At 42.0% G+C, this 21783-nt stretch overlaps 1 protein-coding gene across 19 annotated transcripts in view; it reads right to left on the minus strand.

The window, feature by feature from the left end:
• The window catches only part of KMT2C (lysine methyltransferase 2C), a 255413-nt gene that overhangs the window by 32282 nt on the left and 201348 nt on the right, over positions 1-21783 (minus strand). For 12 of the 19 annotated variants that reach the window (XR_010663715.1, XM_065939504.1, XM_065939500.1 and 9 more), the window contains 14 exons: positions 21318-21422; positions 20949-20996; positions 19833-19970; positions 19623-19655; positions 19384-19524; positions 14462-14594; positions 14028-14242; positions 12329-12402; positions 10988-11170; positions 8731-10602; positions 7998-8287; positions 4411-6218; positions 3224-3335; positions 788-866 (listed from right to left, as the gene is read on the minus strand). Coding sequence is in view for 18 of the 19 variants with exons in the window: in XM_065939504.1 (XP_065795576.1) it covers positions 788-866; positions 3224-3335; positions 4411-6218; positions 7998-8287; positions 8731-10602; positions 10988-11170; positions 12329-12402; positions 14028-14242; positions 14462-14594; positions 19384-19524; positions 19623-19655; positions 19833-19970; positions 20949-20996; positions 21318-21422 (5231 nt within the window). In the remaining variant the exon portion in view is untranslated. The remainder of the gene's footprint in view (positions 1-787; positions 867-3223; positions 3336-4410; positions 6219-7997; positions 8288-8730; positions 10603-10987; positions 11171-12328; positions 12403-14027; positions 14243-14461; positions 14595-19383; positions 19525-19622; positions 19656-19832; positions 19971-20948; positions 20997-21317; positions 21423-21783) is intronic. The other 7 variants (XM_065939515.1, XM_065939514.1, XM_065939518.1 and 4 more) reach the window with 2 other exon arrangements.

The raw sequence follows: 21783 nt of genomic DNA on the forward strand, positions 1-21783 counted from the left end.
GTGGTGTAACAGTCAACAGATCAGAAAACGGAGGCTAAAAAGTTTGCCCCCAAATCCTAATAAACTCAGAGTGGAAATCAGATTAAACTCAGCTATGAAGCCTATGTTTCTTCAACAGTGTCAGATGGCTCTTTTTAAATGAAAATATAATTATCAGCATAATAAATCTAAAGCAGGGCAAAAAGAAAGTGCCCAAAAGACATGTAGAAAGAAGGTAGCCTTTTTTTTTTTTTTCCCTAGGCAGAACTTTGTGAAAAGAAAAACTGAAAACACAATATAAAGTATGCTTCTAACTTTCCTGGACATCACTTGACACTAAATATTTACACTTAAAGCTGATTATTGTGAATGTTAAGTACTTCAAAAAATAATAAGGAATAAATTGCAGCATGTGATTGTATCTAAATAAAATGACTATAATCATTGTTTTCTGCAATTTGTAGCAGTTTGACGTTTAAATGTAATGAGTGAATTCTAAAATGCTGGACGTGAAAACGTCTCCGTGGAGTTAAAAACTAAATGAAACCAAACCCTAAAGACCCTAAGCACCTGGCTTCCCTCCAAGTGACCTACCCTTACACATACAGATCCTTCTCAGAAACTGCCAACGTTTTGACCTTGTCTTGCCCTTAAAAAAACAGTAAAATATCTTATTTCTGCTGAGCCGGTAACAGTGTGGCAGTGTGCTAGAACTTGTCCTGTTTCCTACAAGTGGCCTCTCTGTGAAGACTGGAGACACACAGGGAACGGCACTGGAGTTCGAGTGACGAGTGACAGGCGGCAATACCTGAGCAACGGCCTGTGGCAGGAGGGTCTGGCCGTCTCCACTCTGTGTCCCGGTCACTGCCTGGCCCATGAAGGGGAACCTGTAGAAAGAATAACTGAGCATCAAGGAAATATTTGGAACTAACATCATCTTTACGTACTTAACCATTTTCTCTTCCAGGGAAGGAGGAGTAATGGCAATGCGTCTCTTGTCAAAAACACTTACTCAGGCCCTGTATTTTTGTGCCCCAACCTACTACACGATTCTGTGGAGTGCAAATTCTTCCTACTCGTTTTACTTATGAGGAAAGGGAAGATCCAGAGAGATTAATTTTCCCCACAGGGACTAGTGTGGTTGCATTGCCCATGAGGTTGTCTCAGAGGGTCCACTCTATTATGTGCCTCATTATACATTAAAATTAATTCAAATCTTTTAGAAAATAATGAAGGCATAGTTTTCTTAGAATTTATGTAATCAAGCTGTTTATTCTGATCTTTATTTAAAACAAAAGATGTATCTCAATTATTAAGAAGCTTCATATATCTTTAAGCCTAAAAGTTAGAGCAAATCAAAAACTGGTCAGACCAAGAAAAAGTCTAGATGGTTAAAACTATCTGGCAAAGTGTTACTTATTCTAGTTAAAAAACTTCAGAAACAGTACTGCTTTGAATGAAAACACTGCATGTAGAGTTACCAAATGCTTCAACGTATATCTTCCAAATTATTTATCGAACATTATAATTAATGTCTAAGTAGATAATTATGCCTAACATTATAATTAATGTCTAAGCAGAATTTGGAACACATGCTTTTTAATTTTTTTACTCAGCTTTTTGATTCATCTGTTGCCCCCTGGCCCCACTACAGCCTGGGGTGGAATGGTCTCTCAATCCACAGAGCACTCACTGTCCATCACCCTCGGTCAGCTTATGCCACCATGTGGAGGAGGGACCATCATCTCTGCCTCTTCAAAGATCTCAACAGAAGCACTAACAACTCGCCAGGTGACTAACACATCAGTGTATCTAAGTGGTGGAGACCTGATGCTGAAGGAGCAAGGGTTTCAAATCTCAGGTCTGTATTTTAAAGTAAGTCCAGAATTAAATTTCCTTCTATTTTGACTACAGGTAGTAAACTACAGTATTATCAGCAGTACTGTGACTTTTCACAAACAGAACTTGTTATTTTCATGGCAAAAGTTGTTGCACAAACCCAATCAGTCATTTAGGTTCATCACATCATTCTTTTGAAGTTATGGTAGTTATTAGACCTATTGCCAAATTTATTCATGTATTAGAGAAGCACATATACTGTAACTTTCACATTTAATAGCTGTATTTCAAATATAATTGTTCTCCTCTGTAATATTATGTTTTTGGTTTGGCATTAAAATATTCTGAGGAGTTCAAAGGCTTTACTGGAATGTCAAAAAAGTCCACGACATAAAAAAGTTAAGAACCCTCATGACAGAGAAAGTGTTCACACACGCTATGCATGCAAGTCATTACAGTCTCTTCTTTGATCTCAACAATGCTTCTCAACCATTTCCAAAGTATCCAACAAAGCACCTTTGAAGAACTGTGTTTAAATTCATGTAGACTTCATATTCAATTCCACGATCATCCACACTCAACAAGCAATTAGGCTAAATTGAGGCTCTATGCCTACTCTATGGACAGAGGTTCTCAAACAGCAATATACAAAAGAATCACCCATGGCGCGTGCTAAAACTACAAGCACTATCTCCAGATCCTCTGATTCAGTATGTCTGCAGTTGAGGGAAGGAACCTACATTTTTTTAAAAAGCTACCACATAAATTCTGAAGATGGTCCGCAATCAGAACTTAAGAAACACTTGCCTGTTGCTATTTAACACCCCCTTGGGGGGGTGTAAATAATTTCAGAAATTCAGAGAGTCGAGTAACTCATAATCTTCTCTAATGTATAATTTTCACATTTTTTCCTATTAATAGTGAAAAGGCTTATAAAGTTTCAAAGTGCTAACTCTCATATGTCCTCTGATGGAATAAAAAACCTTCAGACTAACACACTATCTTCTGTTCTCAGCGCAGAACAGTTTAACGTCTGTTTTCCTGCTCACCCTTGCCTACTGAGGATGAAGCATGTCCCAAGCAGTTTTTGGTCAGCACTACCTACTCCAAAGTATTTAAACAAGCATGTACTTAAATATGTTGAATTTCCTGCTTAGTCAAGTCAACCTTGCAAACCATTCTATGATGCTTTATTATGTTTACCCTGAAACGAATGAAAATTCAATCTCTACATTCGTACAGCATTTTGCTTTTGATCATATTCAGCTGACATCACAACCAACTGGAATAATTACTGTTCATTCCTAGAATACAAGTTTTGAGTCACTATATGCTCCTTCTAGTAACTGGTAATAATTTCATGCACTTTTGACGCACAGTAACAATGAGAAACATCTTTACCTACCTGTTCATAACCATTGGTGGCATGCCCATATTGTTTTGTGCCATTACTTTATTTATGCCCTTAAGGGCCACCATTTTGGCTTTCATTATAGGATCTGTAATTGCATCAAAATCTAAAGAAGAAACATATTTTAAAGTTACTTATTTCACAGTACTTTGTTCAAGTGACACTAAGAAGTAAGGTAACTGTCAGAAACATTACATAACTTAGACTCTTATTCCTTGTTATTTAATAATCACTATTACAGGTCTCTATACTAGGTAAAAAATTATGAGAACCTCATCCTGAATTTACTCCCATCTAAGTGATCAACACATTTAATAACTTAGTCCTGCAAGAATCTAAACAAGATATTTGTCAAATACTGGCATAAGGGAAATTATAGCAGTAACCTAAAGTGATGCAATTCCATTCACCTAAACTCTCACAAGGCTCAGGAGAATGTTCCACCACGATGAGGATCTGCACTTATTACAAATACTAAGGAATACTGCTAAACTGGTTATTACTCAAGAGAAAAATGTATCAAGTTCTTACAATAAGGATAGGTTAAGGGAAAAGGCCTCTTTGCATATAGAAATGGGCTAAAATGATGGAATTGGTAATGAATGTAGGACAGAAGGTTCGATTTTATTGTTTAGAAAAAGAAGCATTCAAAAGAAAAGAAAGGATTCCTTGGACACGTGTCCTTTGATCGCTAGTTCTTTCTCTTAGAGGCACTCAGGCATTTTTAGAGCATTGCTGTTTTTTTTGGGGGGGGGATGTTCCCGCAAATTAGTAAGTTACTGAAATAAGTTAAAGAGCTTTATATGACTAAAAGAACTGCCAAGCATTCATTGTATAAGTGAGAAGTTTACTCCTAGCATAATTTCTTTAAATTCACCTTTCAATGACTGAAAATACCTGGCAATAATGGTTAGAAGGAAGGAACCAAAAAAGATTTCTATTAAGTCATCCCATAAAAAATAGAATTGAGAACATCTGAAACTCCAAGAGTTTAATTTCTTGATTTACCGGGGAGGAACCTTAAAACTCTTAGTTTCATCTCAAAGCTGAAGAAGGAACAGAAATACAACCCTCAGTACTCTAGTCCACATGTAATTTTAATACAGAAAAAAGCTTGTAAGCATACCGCATTCCACCCAAAGCCCATGGTAATTATTTCTGAAACTCGGAGGAACTCCTACCAATATTAGGGAAGAATGGCTCAGACCGCTGACGGATCATGGCTTGCATCTGTCTCTGCTGCTGCTGTTCTTGTCTCTCTTGATCCAAAAGATCCTGCAGAAGTAGCGGCTGCTCCTCCAGAAGAAGGGGCCTCTCTCTGCTCTGCGGGGCTAACGTCTGAGGGATCATTAGCTGCTGGGCTCCAGACATGCCACTGGTCCCAGGCTGACTCGTCAGGGGCACAGGCTGACTGGCAGGTTTGCCTGTCCCAAAGCTGTGGTTTACTGGCGGCTGACCCTGAATGAAGCCTGGGTTTACCTGCACACCCTGAGGGAAAGCATGGTTTAGTCGAGGGACTACTGCCACGTTAGAATTAATGGCATTATCCAAAACATGACCAGGCGATGTCATCAGAGGGGGAGGCAAACTTGACACATGGCCGGACGGGGAGGCCGGCAAAGTTGGTGCTGGAGATGTCAGCGGCCTCATGTCTGCAGTATCAGGTTTTTCGTTAGCAAGTAAACTTGAGAGAACTGGAGTTGGCCCAGGGACGCCGCATGGGGTGACGGCATCCTCAGCAGGCAGCTGAGGGGCCCCACGAGCCACACCGGGGTTGGAGAGAGGCGTCTCTTGGGTAGCCCTCTTCTCCAGAAGGTCTGCATCGCAGGGCTGCACAGGAGCCTTGTCCCCATCAGTGCTGTCCAGAGGGGCAGAGGCCGGCGGGCAAGGGGGGTCAACTGTATCTTTACCCTCCTCACTTTTCTCACTTTCACATTTGGCTTCCCCTTTAGAATTTGGGGACAGTACTTCTGTTTTTATCTCGCTGCTGACAGTGGATTTTTTCCAAGGAGAAGACTTATCAGAAGGAACCACACTTTTGTTGTCTTGCTCCTTTTTTTCGGGTTCAACAGATACACATTGATTATCTAACTTGTCGTCAATTGGGACACTGAGGTCCAGTTCCTCATTGAACATGCTTTTCTTGTCTCCCAGGTCAAGTTCCGGGTCTGTATAGGCAATGATATCGAACTCTCCTGACCGTAAAAGGTCATCCAGGTTGGGGTCATTGGCTTCCAAATTCCCCAGAGTATCCAATTCGTCCCCCTTGCCGTCCTCTGTATCCAGGTTTAAATTTTCAAGATCCTCGTCATCTAAGTCTTTGACTTCGACCCCTTCGAGGTCTTTCACATCGAGTTCTTTGACAGATGGGTCGTCAGAATCAAGCTTTTCTTGGAGACCATCAGAAGCCTGGGTGGTCATCTGCAGATTTTCAGATGTCATTTCAGCTGGCACAGGGGCTGACAAAGGGGCCTCTGAGAACTCAGCCAAGGGGTGACTCAGAGACCTCATGACCACAGCAGACGGGTGGACTGCATGGCCCTGCTCTTGTGGAGATGGTGGCACTGGCTCCAAACTTGGGTGCGTGGGCAGCTGATGAGGGAGACCTTGGGAGGGGCGTCTCGCGGGGCCTGGGAAGTCCGGCCGGGGAATGAAGCTCCCATGGCGGGGGTGGGGGGGCGCCTCAGTGAGGCTGCCAGGAGCAGCAGGGAAGGGCAGCCGGGGCCTCCCATCCGGGGCCCGGTGCCTCAGCTCAATGAAGGCCTGGCCCAGTATGTTATGCTGCTGAACTGGCAGGCCCTGTGCTGGAAAGTGTGCAGGAAGGCCACCGGGATTATTCATTGGTGCGCTATTTAAAGGCCTGGGCATATCTACAGATAGAGACCTTCTGAGCTGTGGAGGAACTCCAGATCCTTGCATTTGTTGAGGAGGTACAAGGAAGCGTTCCTGACCTGACAAGGTGCCATGACCACCTCCTGGAAATCCAAACCTAAAAGAAGAAACAAACAACACAGAGAGTTAACATAAAGTATTGTACTGAATTCAGAGTCAGGTTGACAAAAAGGAAGCATTTTAGATTAAATACTGATAGGACTACCCTGGTGGCTCAGATGGTAAAGAACCAGTTTGCAATGTGGGAGACCCGGGTTCGATCCCTGGCTTGGGAAGATCCTCTGGAGAAGGAAATGGCAACCCAGTTCCTTCAGCACTTTTGTACTTTAGTACTTTTGCCAGGAAAATCCCATGGACAGAGGAGCCTGGTGGGCTGCAGTCCATGAGGTCACAAAGAGTCAGACATGACCAAATAAGTGCACAAAATGTTCCCAAATGTAATAATGACTTAGTAAAAACAAAATTATCACCATTAGAAAGTATTTATAAAGAATCTATATGAACATAAACTTTTGCCAAATACTTGACAGTAAATACCATACCTGAGCTCTGATGACATCCTACAGACACCGTAAACGAAGACAAAGGAAAACAAACAAGCAGATGGAATCGGTTGTTTACAAATCAGCATTACTACTGGAGTTGCAAAGGCAGCTATGATATGGAGGAAGCTGACTTAGGGGGACGCTTGAATGGGAGGTCTAATGAATTTTACCAGAGACTTCAGGTCTCTGCATATAAGAAAACAAAGGCATGATAACTGGACAGATTAACCTGTTTGCTCAAAGAATGAGAACCAGGGGTAGTAAGACAAGAATGATAGACATTATTTGTAAAGGCTCAGTAAATGAATGAATAACAGAAAAACTTTTATTTATATTGTACCTCATCCTAGAAAGAAGGAAAGGCAAGTTACTAACAAATATGGGTTTTCCAGGTGGTGTTAGTGGCAAAGAATATGCTTGTCAATGCAGAAGACTTAATAAAGAGACACTGGTTCCAACCCTGGGTTGGGAATATCCTCTGGAGGAAGGCATGGCAACCTACTCCAGTGTTCTTGCCTGGAGAACCTCATGGGCAGAGGAGCCTAGCGGGCTACAGTCCATGGGGACTGAAGCCACTTAACACGTACAAATAAATACAAACAGAGAAACAGGCATAAAGTAAGGAGAAAGAAAAAAGAAAAACAAGGGGAAGACTTTAAAATGAAGGTAAGTATTAGACTAAAAAATATACCTGATAAAATGAAGAGCATGTGTTAAAGAAATGCCTCCTCATTACAACTCAGGCCCACATTTGGCTTTGACCATTCTACTAGCCATTTCAAAAGAGAAAACCACCAATTTTACAACCCTATTTCATTCATGAGAAGTTCCTACAGGAAATCATCCTTTCGATTTGGAAATTTCCATGAATATTTACAGTGTAAATTAAAAGTCTAAGAAGAAAATAATTCACATCACATACTGGACTGAATATGGCAGTAACATATTAGAGATTTGATTAGTATGATAAACAATATCCTTGTGGCTGTAACATAATGCTAGTACAGTCAATATTTAATAACAAAGGGAATGTTTTTAGTCTATAGGGTACTTAGAGGTTTAGAAAAAATCTATGACCTCTCATTAGTGGAAAATAACATTGATTTTATCTCAAAGGAATCAAGAAGTAAAACTGAGCAATGAGGTCTTGATGAAGAGTCATGTCAAAGAACACACGAATATACAAAACGCCGAATCACGCTGCGGCACGCCTAAAACCACGCAGCACTGCCCATTAACCACACTTCAGTCAAAAAGGGCAAGGAGAAGTCCTTTCAATCGGCATCCCCTTCTGCTGGCAGTTTACTCTGGCGTGAAACGGAAAGCCTCACCTGAATCCATGCGGCCTCATCCCCATGCCGCTGACATCAGGATAGACTCCACGGGCCTCCTTCGGGAAAACGGTGTATCGAGGTCCCATAGGAGGGACCATGGGAGACCTGATGCTCCCAGGGTAGGGGGGTGGAGGCCGGGCAAACGCCTGGCCGACGCTCTCTGGCTGCCAGTGTGGCAGGGGCCCCGGGTGGGGCACTGCTCCTGGGTCCTGGGTCCCCTTCTCCTGCCGACCAGCCATCTTCTTCTGCTGCTGCTGCTGGAGGATGATCTCACGGAGCTTCTGTCGCTGGATGTAAAGAAACACAAGGTGACTGGGACTTCTGCTGACTCGTGCCTTTTTCAGCCTCAATGATTCTAATACTCCACTACGGTACTATTTGAATCTCAGTATTTCAAAGTATGATAAAACATGAGTTACATTTAAATAGTCAACAAGTTTTAAAAAATAAACATGATTTGGGTCCTTTTCCTTGCCATAGAACTGAAGTTTTCATATTTAAGAACTGAAGCTTTCATATTTAAGAATTCCCCTACAAACTCATGAAGACTGAAATTAGATAAAAGAGTAAGTCCAATTCACTAGTGTCGATTCTACCAATTTCACTTTTCTTTGCAGTATGACAAATTCTACTGAAAAGATCGGCTTTAACATCTGTATATAAGTTACTTGATAAAACAGCTTTCTCAAATAATACATCTAAGACAACTAAGAAGATTCAAGCCGTTTACCTGTCTCAATTTCTCTGTATCAGCCTGGGACATGTTGACAGTGCTCTGCGTGTCAGTGACCCCTGAGGTGGGTACAGGTCCAGGAAGCTGGGAGACGCCGGAGAACTGCTGGCCTTGCGGAGTCATGGGCGCGTTGGAAGGTGCGCCGAAGCTTCCCTCAGACCCAGGCCGTGGCTGATCAGCAACATCATGGGCAACCTGACTTGTTCCAAAAGCATCAGGCTGCGGTCTTGGAGTCATGGGAGGCTGATCGTAGGGGTCACGGGGAGCAGATGGGGAAACACGGCTAAAAGTGTCTGAAAGACCAGGACCAGGCGGCCTGGGAGTCTGGGAACAAGCATCAGGCGGCCTTACCAGAGGGCCAGGTAAGGCTGCTCCTCGATTATGTGCTTGCAGGAAAGGATCCTGGTTCGGCATGAGGGCTGGTCTTGTCGAAGACCTAGTAAAACCCTCTGAAATCCTTGGCCGTGGTGCTGCTGGTGTTTGTGAGTAAGGAACAGACAATCCAGGTCTTGGCGTTCCAGGAGGATGAGCATATGGGTCAGAATGCCTCTGACTGGCTGCAGATGTAGCAAATAAGTCTGCTTGTGCAGATGGCCGTGGGGTTGGCGGCTGCTGACTATATGGATCCATTGTGGTGGGCCGGGGAGTTCCAGGAGGTTGAGAATAGGGGTCTGGGTTGGAGCGAGATGTTCCTGGGGGCTGGGAATAGGAATCTACAACAGGTCGTGGAGTTCCTGGAGGCTGGGAATACGGGTCCTGAGATGTTGGCCTTGATATGGGTCCAGGCTGGGAAAAAGCCCTCGAGGGATGGGAGAAAGATTCATTCATTGCTGGATGTGGGGTGAGGGGAGGCTGGCTATAGGGATCACTGGACTGGTTATGAGAAAAGCCGTCTACAGGTCGTGGCGTCAACGCGGGCCTTTCATAAGGGTCGATGGACAATCGCCTTGGTGCCTGGGACACTGGCCCATAAGGATCCTGGGAGGGAGGAGGGGGCTGCATCGGAGCTTTAAAAGGGCCGGGACCACCATCGAGAGGAGCAGGTGTCAACAAGGGTCGAGCATACGGGTCAGGGATCCGCTGTCTCTGAAACGCATCTGCCCGAGATGGTTTGGGGAAGTGGTCACTGGTGCCAGGGGCGAGAGGGCCTTGTGAGGTCTGCTCAGAAACAGCAGGAGACCGGGGCAGGCCGAGGGGCTTGGGAAATGGCTCTGTCATCACAGGCCGAGGGGTGTCTGGAGGCTTTGCATAGGGGTCACTGCCTGCCACAGAGGTGGTGCACGCCTCTCGGACTGGGGACGGCCGGTTGGCCACAGCCTCACCCATCTGAGGTGGCCTGGAGCCCGACGCCAGCGGCCCACAGCTCTCCGCCAGCGCAGAGTTTCTTCTGGGAAAGCCGTGGGCCCCGGGAGGTGGCCGTGGGGTACCCACCATTTTCGCGTATGGGTCCACTGGAGACGGGGGTCGGGAGTTAGACGATCCAGGGGAAAACACCTGTGGGGACGGGGGCTGAGAAGGTTGAGCCTGAGACAGACTCTCTTGCACCGACAGCCGCGAGGGCGCCGGGGGAGGTGGGGGAGCTTGCGGCTTCACAAACACGTCATCTGAGGAGGCGGGAGTGGGGGTGCTGGGCAGCGGCTTTGTAAACAGGTCCTTGTGGAATGACTGGGCGGGAGACAGACTTCCATTGCCGGGCTGCGGGGTCAGGGGACTCTGGATCCCACTACTGGGCGTGTCAGAGCCAGACTGGCCCATCGCAGGCTGAGCGCCGAACTGCTGTTGCTGCTGCTGCTGCTGCTCGCTCTTCACCTGCTCCAGCTTCTGCGTGGCTTCGATCTTAGCCTGCTGCTTGCTTTTCTGACGCATTTGCTGTTGAAACAGGAAAACAAGCCTATGTTTAAGGAAGAATATAGCACCCCCGTGGGGTGAGGTAGGGGCAACAGAAAATGTGTTTGCTGTCATCAGTTTCCAGATTGCTCCTGTATTAAATTATAAATTCCTAAAGAGGGAAGAGAGCTATTCACCCGAGCATACCTAATGTCCACAAAAGTATATTGCTTATAGTATTTACTATAACTTTCCAAAGTTAACATAAATGTATTTTACTGAAAAAAGGAAGGCCTATTTTTAATCACATTTTTATATTCTAGAAAGAACTGTATCTGAAATGATAACATAAATAGCTCTTTTCTCAAAAACCAAAAAACCAACTTAAAAAGTCAATTCTTAAAAATAAACCCAAAAGACAACACACCTGTCTGAACTTCCATTCCTGTTCATGTTCCGATTCTCTTTGCTTTAGTGGATCTTTAAAAAGATCCGAATCTATGCGAGAGCTGGGATCGATGCTGTCTTGCTGTTGCTGCCTTTTCATGGAATCATTTGACATCTGTACTTTATTAATGCGTAAAGCAGCTCTGTTATCTCTGGCTTTTTGCTTTGAAAAAAGGAGAAGAAGATTATCTCCCAGTATATGCTAAAACTAGAAAAACTATGAAAAACTTTATCATACCAAAGCAAGAAAATATCAGGTTAAATAGTTGAAATATCATCCTTGAGAACTTACAGTCTCTTACATGAAAAGACAAATGCTACCCCAAAGCCCCCTTTCATAAGGCATGTTTCCATTGAGGACTTACTTCCATCTCTCTATTTGAACAAGGTTAGAGAACCCAGGTGTAATCTAACATTTTTCAATTCTAATTCTGGTAAGAAACTCCTCAAAAAAGGAAAGATTAATACCTCTCTCAATGTACAGAAAAGGAGAATACCAACAGAATTCTCCAAATCTAAAATCAGGAATTTGAAGCTTAACATTCAAAAATAAACAAATAAAAAACCCACCATTGAGAAACATTAAAAATACCCTGCCCATTACCTCTGCCAGTCAAGGGAAAACAAAGAATCATAAACACATTCCCCGAAACAGAAATGTTTTGCTTTATCCAAGCAGTCAATATCACTGATAATACATATGCTGAAGATCAAAGTAGAAAGTAGCTGCATATTTTTCAAAACAATAATGTAGATTTAAAATGCTTTAAAATGAAAGCAAAGATTTGGATCCAGTTGACAGTCTTTTAACTTGGCTCTTTGGGAGAAAATAATTCACCATCTGAATGGTGAATCTTATAAAACACCCTAATAATTCCTGGCAAAGCCCGTATTTCAAAAACTCCTTCAAAGTGTCCAGATATGTCTCTTTTAAGATACACAAAGATTCTCTACTAAACTTAATACAAAAAGGGCTTATTGTGGAAATAACTGAGGCACATTAATGCCGCTGCAAAATTTCATACTTTTCTGAAGTGACGAAACAATTTAAAAGTGAAATGAATTAGCCATGCTCTCAGAATAAGGGACTTCAATCTTCAACATGCTGGTTCTGTTCACCAGCTTGTGCAAATGTCACCCCCCTCGATATTAAGACATCATGAGTGAGGAAATCACTATAAAACAAAGCTGGTTATTAGGTGTACAAGTATTCAACATAGGTTTTTTCTGCAATGGAAAATTTTTTTATTAAACTAAGACAATGAGAGTAAGGTTCAAGTGTTGTGTTGAAGGATGTAACACACAGGAGTTCTGTAAATACCACATATGGTGCTCTCTCCTGTGAACTTGCTTTTCTCCACAACTTGGCAATTTGCTTCACTCTAGTCGTCCAGTCTGCAACAAAAGCACAGAGCATACACACTTACAGAGCCACAACAATGGCGTGTCTTAATAAAACAGTTGGTAAACTACTAAGGGTTCAATCTGGCTTGTCCATGTTTTCTTAAGTGAATAGTCCTATATTTAGTTCTCTGTACACTATTGAGCTCCTGGTACACAACAGGTCAAACATGCCTCTGAATGCAGTGCTGACTCACTAACAATCCACTTGCAGAGCTGAAGTTTTTACACCAAAGTTATAAGCAGCCAAGATAAAGTTAAGCCAAATATAATAAATTCCCTCAACTATGTAAGATGCTAGAAGAATCAAAGCTAAAAGTTTTGGAAAACATCTATGCATGAGATAAGTCTATCATGTTGACCAAAAGGAAGTAACCAGTATTAAAAATAAGCATCGGTATTTGCTTATAACAAAGACAGGAGAAAGCAGTGATTTAAACCTGTGTCAGGACAGGACCGAAACTCAAGTTTGGGTGAGATCAACAGTCAGCAATACATGTACAAATGGTTCTGTCTATATTTAGAAAAAGAGCTTCAACAAAGCCAGTGACAAAGGCAATCAGCTGAGAGGCCAACAGCCGTAACACGATATTTCATGAGTTCTAGAATCGCATGGTACATCTATTAAAGGAAATTACTTTTAAAAAAGAAAATCTATAGCACCAATCTAAGGACAATTTACACTGACGTTTTAAGTGACTTAACAGACTTTTCTAAGCAGCAAAAGAAGTGTGATTAAAAAAAAAAAATACTTGAAGAATGTGTATATTGCTTCAACATTAAACCATTGATTTATCAGCATTAAACCACTGATTTCTATTGTTAGATAACGTAGCATTTATTTCTATACATGATGAATAAAGTACTACAAGGCATCTGAACCAAAAAGGCACATAAAAGACAGGGATCATCCATAAGAAAATCCACTTCTAGGTACCCTTCTAGTAATTTAAAAGCGTTGTTATGTTGACAGCTGGGAAACTATTTCAAGACAGAGCTTAAATGTCCTTTTCAAATGCTGGTTTGTCTTGCAACATTAACTCAAGATAATAAATCAGCATTTGCTTACAAATATTCTGTCAGTGACATTTCGTTAATCCAAATGTTTCGTCCTTCAGTTAATAAGAATGTTCAAAAAATGGTAACACCGCACCATCTGCTTTTTTTAAACAGGTTGGACAGTTGGGGAGAAGGGGAAATAATGAGTTAGTTTCCATGTGAATAATACTTGGAACTGGGTATAATTTAGCCTAACTTAATACTTCTGATTAGATAATAAATTTCTATTCTAGGAGTTTTTTTTTTTTTTTTTTTTAAGAAATACGCATGTAACACAATACTGACTTCCACATATTTAAGAAGACTGCTAAGAGCTAGAGTCATTTCATTAACTGAAATTAACCCTGAGGAAATATGCAAATGGGTACAGGGCTTAGGACGAAGAAAATGCAAGGTGTCTCTAGGTATCCAGGGAATCTTCACGATGTGCAGTCACACTAGGTAAGAACTGATGACGACACCGGGCCCTCTAGTGCAGGGAAGCAAAACCCCAAGAGCCTGTCAGCACACGTGTGGGAAGGCCAGTCAAACGGAAAGCAGTGGTAAGTGGCAGCACTTACCCGGGAACTCTTCCTTCAGGTTGGGGAAATTGATATTCGTGTAGAGGACTGGAGCTACTGTTGCCATTTCACCCAGGGCCTCCTCCTTCTCCCACTTCAGCGTGCTCCTCTGGGCATTTGACAGCGTGTCATTTTCTCCCTCCACAGGGGGAGCCGATGACGTCCATGAGTTGCTAGGATCACCGGCCATTGGATTAAACGCCGGATTTTTATCCCTGCCAAATGATAATCAATTTTACTTCATAAACGCAGAATAGTTTTCTAAGTACTATGGTCAAGTACACTTTCTTTAAACCCACAGCTACAATGTTTGGTGGGTTTTAGCAAAAATCACCATGATTTTAAGACACTAACACTGGTCACAGTAAGTCAGACAAATACCTATATAACAGAAAAGATTTATGTTTCCATATAAAGTCAAGGCTTTCAAATACCTGGCATCGGCATAGGGGGATTGCGCTACGGCAGGGAAAGTTCCCAGTCCACTTCCGGGAGGTAAAGAATTGTGCGGGAGGTGAGGACTGGGTCCAATGAGGCCATTCATGAGTGGCATCCGTGAAAAAACATCTTCAAAGAAGAAAGCGGTGAATTGGTTTGCATATTATTCAAAAATAATTTAAAAGCAGTAGAAATATTTCTAAATAAAAATGTGTAATACTACTCAAAAGTAGAATGTCCCCCCAATATTATACTGCAAAATATTGCTGAAAGAGTGACTTTTGGCTGCAGAATTCTCAAATATTTCTCTGTAATTCTGTTTACTTCATCATGGTATGATGGGAGTAGCATGTGTTCTGCGGTTTGATGCCCTGGGCTTGAATCTTCATTCTGATACTCGTGAGAAGCAGAATCAATCACTATTTCTATAAAATGAAGGTGTTCTGTAATATATGTAACTGGCATATATTACATATGCAGTTTTCAGCACAGTGCCTACTATATAGTAAGTATGCAGCACATATGAACTCTAAGAAAAAAAAAAAAATCAATCTCAAGAAATGATAGCTAAGTTTTATCAAATCCTCTTCGTCACTCAAAATTTATGAACAGATATTCCATATACAAATAAAAATCCCACCTATTATTCTTAAATTGGCACTTTATCTCTGAAGTAGTTTGGAACAAGCAATATTTCACCTATCATTATAAATTAGATGATTACTGTAAAAAAAATAAATATAATTTGTTTTTAACCTAATTTTTATTACTTGGAGTTTCAGGCACCAAGTCTATTCTTAACTCACATTCCATCACCTTCACATCTTTCGTCACAGACATTAGGCAAACCATAACAAGACCACCTTGTGTTTCCCCAAACTCTCCACAAACATAGAACTCCAACCCTTATTGTGATCGTCTGTTTTCCTAAACTATTTGGTAGTAAATCAACTCTCCTTAGCCAAGCAATTTTCCAGCCCCCCCAAAAAAAAGCACACACACAAAAACACCTTTTTTGAATGTATCTTCAAAAATCCCTTCCATAAACTTACTTGGTAATCATTTCATGACGTAAGGTAAACTGTTATGCTATATACCCAAAACTATAAAGAGCTGTGTGTCAATTATCTCTCAATAAAACTGGAAGAGGGGAGAAAACGCCTCCAACTTAGAGACACACTTTCAAGTAATAAATACATGGCCTGTACTGATATTGTAACACTCAGAACAACACTGAAGATCCACACCTGTACCACCAGTTAGTTATGCAAATAAAAATCAGTCATGAGGTTAGCTACTACTTGGCACCCCCAGCATAATGGCAGAGCACTCCTAACGTGATCATTTGCCAAATGGTTAGAAAGAAGAATAATCAGAAGTGCCTTGCCCATAACATGCTCTGCACCACAGTGTGTCCGGTCAGCTAAACCATGACAACCCTTATGCTTCTGTCTGAGGATGCTGGGGCTGAATCCCCACAGATCCGCAGGCTCTGTCTCAAGGGTACTGGTCCTGAAAACACCTGACATCAAGTTAGGGCTCCTCCTGCAGAACAGCAGGGCTGGGCCCGCTGGCTTGGGACGCCACAGGAGCCAAGTGTCTGAGGACACCTAAACTCTCTCCAAGGATTAGATAAGGAGCAAGATTTCTTCATGCATTCCAAGTAGAATGCTACTGTATTTTCATCTTGAAAGAAAAGGGGGTTCCACTAAGCAATGTATTTCACTGAAAAATATCATGTGTCTTTCATGTAATTAGGCTAAACTAGAGCTCCCTTCCTGGCCCTGAGAACATGAGCAGTCCCGTGGCGCTCTGCCGGCACTGAAGACTGTGCTGGCAACACAGTCGTACTGGAAGCTTACATAACAACAGCAGCTATTACCTATTAGCCTGGCCCTGTACTAAAGGCTTTACATGCGTTATTAACTCGCTAGTCCTCACACCAACTCCATGGAATGCGTTATTATGTGTCGCTCCATTTATGCAAAAAAGAAGACAGACAGACCCAGAGATATTAAATAGCCTGTTGCTGCTGTACACATAAATAAATGCAAAGCATTTTTCCTTTATTATGATTTTAATTAGGAGGTGGTCTCCACCTGCTACCCCGCCCCTCTCAAGTTTACCATACCTGGTCATACTAGCATCTTATTCAACGCGCGGATAAGAATTGATTGAAAAGCTACTTCATGTAACCTCCACTTAAAGTGATTTCAAGTTGCTCTGCTCAGTCTTCCTGAAGTTCCCCTTCTCCGCTTTCTGACCTTCCGTGTAACTGTCAGCACGTCACGCTCTGCCCTCCTCTCCGCTCCTACCAGGCTGCTCCACTAAGGATCACAACAGTCTTGAAAGATCCAATGAAACAACACATCTTTTCCTCTGCTTGGCCTTATGAACGGTTTAACGAGCGTCACTGCTAAGATTCTATACCTCTCACTCACTGTCTCCATCTCTGGTTTTCACTTTCATCTAACCCTTAAAAGAGGGGAAAAAAGGAGCATGTAATTGTATACTAATAAAAACCAGTTGTTAAGCATATAATTTATTTCATTTAATTAAAAAGAGTTCAAGATTCTACATTCTACTGAAGTATATTCTTTTAAGAAATCTTACCTTTCTGACCACTACACAGACAAGCCCTAAGTTTTTATCTACAGCTCTGAACAAACGCCTGTAAGTCAGAACAATGTATAATGCTCATTTCTAACAAAGTAAAAACGGCCTAAAACTAAGTTCACTACATCTCCACCCCCTCTCTACAACACACACGCATTCTGTCTCTCTCTCCTTTGTTCCAGGTTTCAAGTTTACAGCATGACTGATTATCTTCTAGGCCAGCCTGACATATATATAGCCCAGTTCAGTTTCTTTCCTTTTTCCTCACATCATACACGCAATTGGTAGCATGCTCCTACTTATGCTAACATCGCTGTCTATCAAATCCATTTCTTCCTTTCAGTTACTACTGCAGATACGTTCACACGGAACCCAATTTTTCATTCAGTCCCAACTGAAATAAACTCATCAATATACAACTTCTTCCCATCCCAAATCCACTTCCAAAATTAACACCAGAGCTACTCTGCCAACACCTGTGACTCACTGGATCATTTCACTGGTGTGAGATCTCCAAAGGCTGGAAGAAAAAAGGCCAATTGCCAATGCCTAGCTGTCTAGACGAAATATAGCCCCAATGTTGCACTTTCTAATTTGGCCTCCATAAACACTGCCCATTTTATCTCTCCTCCTTTGCTCTGGGAAGTAGCAGAGCTGCCATTCCTAAAAAGGTACGTGTTTCCCTGCATGTGATCTGACCACATTTTATCCTTATTATTCTTTCAAACACAAATGCTGAAATCTCAGAGACTCTTACAGCTCTGAATTATGCTCACTATAATGGACATGAGTTTGAGCCAACTCTAGTAGATAGTGAAGGACAAGGATGTCTGGCATGATACAGTCCATGGGGTTGCAAAGAGACACGACTGAGCCACTGAACAACATCAACAATAGAAATTAGTTGTCTACCTGAAAGTCTACAATACTACAAACTCTGGTGGGTTGTCAGCCTTAGTCATCTCTGAGTTACACGTAAGCACGAGGCCAAAACCCACCTCCCCTCCAAGTAAACATCAACCTCCCTAATCCTCAGTATCTTACTAAACATGAGATTGCACTTTGAAATGATTTAAACAATGATCATAAAACCTTTTTATAAAGGAATACATCTTTAACTGATTTGATTTTTGAAATAGTTCTAGTTCCAGAAAACTTGGAGATAGTTGCTTTTATTTTTATATCCTGTGAAGAGAAACACGGAAGAGTTCTTAGTCATTAAGAAAGTGTATGGGAACAATTATGTCAGGAAGCACTTATGAATCTGTTTGATCCAAACGTAAATCACATTTGGGGTCTAGCAAACATCATGGTAAATTGATGTTTAGTGGCTAAACTGGTAGAAACTAAAATATTTCAATTATATGCATTATAGAAATTTTCATGTATACACAAAATTGGTGGCTGAGGTAACATTAAATTACTTGCACTTCTCAGCACTTACACAAATACAGTGTATGAGCTTATAAAAGCATCATTATAAGTTATTCAGTTCAGTACAGAATCACAAAGCAGTGACAACAGGATACAGAGAGGACCCAACACTCAAATTATCAAGAATATAGTCTAAAGCAATATCTCCTTACCTATGCCCACAAAATTTTGATCCTAGCCTATCAGATTTCAGCTCTTCAGAAAGAGGGAGAAAGGAAAGCCTGAAATTTGTTCTGCAACTAGTTACAAATAGGTAGAAGAAAGTGTGTTAAACAAAGTAGGCAAATTTCCACAGAAATAGAAATTTCAGTCGACAGTGGTAGGAAGGGCACCGATTTACTCTGCAAGAATTTACTGAGGCCATGTTCTGTGGCAGATAAACAGTGAAGACAGCCGTGACTCTAGCCTTCAAGGAGCTCACCATCTACAGGGAAAACCATAATGCCCCAAATGGGCATCTGTATTTGCACCACACGCCAGGAGTGGAAAGCATGGGGGGAGTGTGGGCGTGGAGACTTGCTGACCACGGAGGGCTGGACTGAGACTCAGAGCAGATGGATGAGTCCCAGGCGGCCAGTGAGGGCTGAGCAGTTCCGCGGGACCAGGACTGGGGGCAGGGAAGGAGGCGGGCACTGTTAACAGAGGGCACTGCCAGTGAGGCGGGCAAACGCACTCTGACCACAGAGCGAGCCGCCGAGTTCCAGGGAATGCTGGGGAGGTGGGGGTGTGACCGAGGAATTCAGAGGCTGGTCCCACCCCATCAGCACAAAAGAGGACCCTCTCCCGTCAAGTCTGCATGCATGGCAGCCGAGGGGCACGCGGCAGCCGACGCAACGCGAGGGGGCACGCGCGGCAGGGCCGTACTTACGACACTTGTCTAGAGGCGACGTACCCTGGCCGTGCACGGGCAGCAGCGGGGGCGCAGGGGGCTGCGGCACGGGGGGCGGCGGCACGGTGGCAGGACTGAGCACCGCGGTAAACAAGTCTTCCACGTCCTTGCCCCCGAGCTCTAGGAGACACGACCAAGGACAGCGCGGTTAAGAGACCACCAGAGCCAGAGCACAGCGAGTGCTATTTCCATCAACAAAAGAATCAGAACACAAATACCTGGGATTTTATACAACTTGCTGAGAATTGCTCCTAGGAGAAAATTGAGAGACGGGAATATTAACTACCACCATGTTGATATCCAGATGCAATGTAGTATTTGTCACAGAATGACCAGAATAGAAGTTAATTGGCATGCAGACATCTTTGAAGATCCTATTACATTTCTGCATGTCTTTAGAAAGCCCAGATGGAGGGCAAATGCTTTACCGTCTGTGACCATCTTGTCAAGTTCAGGGCTGAGGATGCCATCGAGCTGCTCTTCACTTAGAGGCCGTGAACTCTGACCCACAGTTGGCTGAGGCAGAGACGAAGGGTCATCAGCAACCGGACCAACGTCTATTCCAGCTAGAGGAGCAAGGTGTGTATATCAGAAAGTGAGTTCTGAACACTCACACAAAACATGTTATACTATTTACCTGCATTAATACACAACAACAGGATTAAAACAGAGCAATAGAAAGCCTGTAATTCTTAATTAATCTAGATTCTTAAATCAATCCAGGGAGTCGATCAGTAAAAATTAGGCACAATATATTTGTAAACCTAGGTTCTGCTTTAAAAGTTATGGTTTGATCAACGCAAATACATTTCCTCAGAAACAAAAGAACACTTCTAGTTCTAAATTGCTAATTTCCACACACAAAAAAGCACCATATTATTAAGTTAGGGGTCTCTAAGAAGAATCAATATATAATGTTCAATATACTTTTAACTCAAACTTAGAACTGTTTCAAAAGTGTGGGTCAACTATCATATGCAGGTTATAAAACAATTAAGTTTCACACAATTAATGGAAAGCTCAAAAACTCTTAATGCTTAGTAAAAATCAACCTCTGGTGAACAATTCCAACTATAGATCTTATTTCTGAAATATTCTGTAGTCAAAAATAAGATACAGATTATGTTCATAACATGCTGTATCTTACATAAATTGGTTTTTAAGCAAGAATAACATTTTAAAATGGTTTTTTGTCTGTTTTATTACACTTCCTCAATGTTACTACTATGAACAAGTAAAAATTCATCTCCTTTTATTTGAGCTTATACTAGGAACTGATAATATGTTTGGGTCATAGTACAGATTACTTTCTACCAAGAGTAAACCATTCATTAAAAAAGAAGAACACTACAGAGAAAGTCACGCAAAGCACAGCACAGGGGTACCATGCCTTCGCGGCACGCACAGAGAAAACAAAGCTGGGTTAGTGACGCGGCAGCACTGCAGCAAGGGCACATGCACCCACAGCCTGCCTCAGCCGCAATCACGGCTAAGAACAAAACAAGACTACTTCTAGCCAGCCACCACCCATTGCTGTTTCTTACCAAATGCACAAGGTGAGCTCTCAACCTGGAAAGTGCATAAATCAAGACCTACAAGACCCAAACCAAATAAAACGGATGATTACCACAGGAGCGGGAAGCGGGGGGGCGACGCAAACAAAGGCGGAAACGAGGCACAACAGGACTCTAAGGCAAAAAGTCTCAGATTTGATGCATTAAAACGACAACAGAGATTACTAGTGTGCTACTTCCCCTTCTAAAGCAGGGAAGTCAAGGCAGATCAAATATAACGATGAGTTTGACAACGCCAAAGAAAGAAAAAAACTTTTTTTCCATTGCAATGACTACGCTTGCTTCACACACACACGCACACACACCTCACATCATAAAATAGACACTGGGCAAATGTACCTGAATGATCAACTGATTTTGCAAGGTCATCTGAAATTATTCCAAGAATGTCATCATCTGTGTTTAAGACTTCGGAAATGTCAGCTAAGGGGTCATCAGCAGGACCTAAGTATAGTAAGTATATTTTCAAAGTGTCAACATTTTCCTAGACATTAAATTCTAAAACTCATTCATTCAACCATTTACCAAATATCGAGAATATAGCAGATACTGAGGTAAGTGCCAGAATCATAAAAAGATTATTACTTCTAAAGTAAGAAATTTTTCATAGACAAGGCACTCCAACATTTGAATAACATTAAAAATTAAGACTTTTGTCTTTGTGATACCGTATATTAATAATCAATCTTAAAATAAAAACCTATAGGCAATGAAAGTGAAATGGAATGCTGTAACAAAGCAAAAAAAAAAGAAAAATTTAGAAAAAGGCACCTCTAAAAATGACATCTAGAAAACACAATAGAAG

The sequence above is a fragment of the Muntiacus reevesi genome, chromosome 6, assembly GCF_963930625.1.
Source record: "Muntiacus reevesi chromosome 6, mMunRee1.1, whole genome shotgun sequence".
Classification (NCBI taxonomy): domain Eukaryota; kingdom Metazoa; phylum Chordata; class Mammalia; order Artiodactyla; family Cervidae; genus Muntiacus; species Muntiacus reevesi.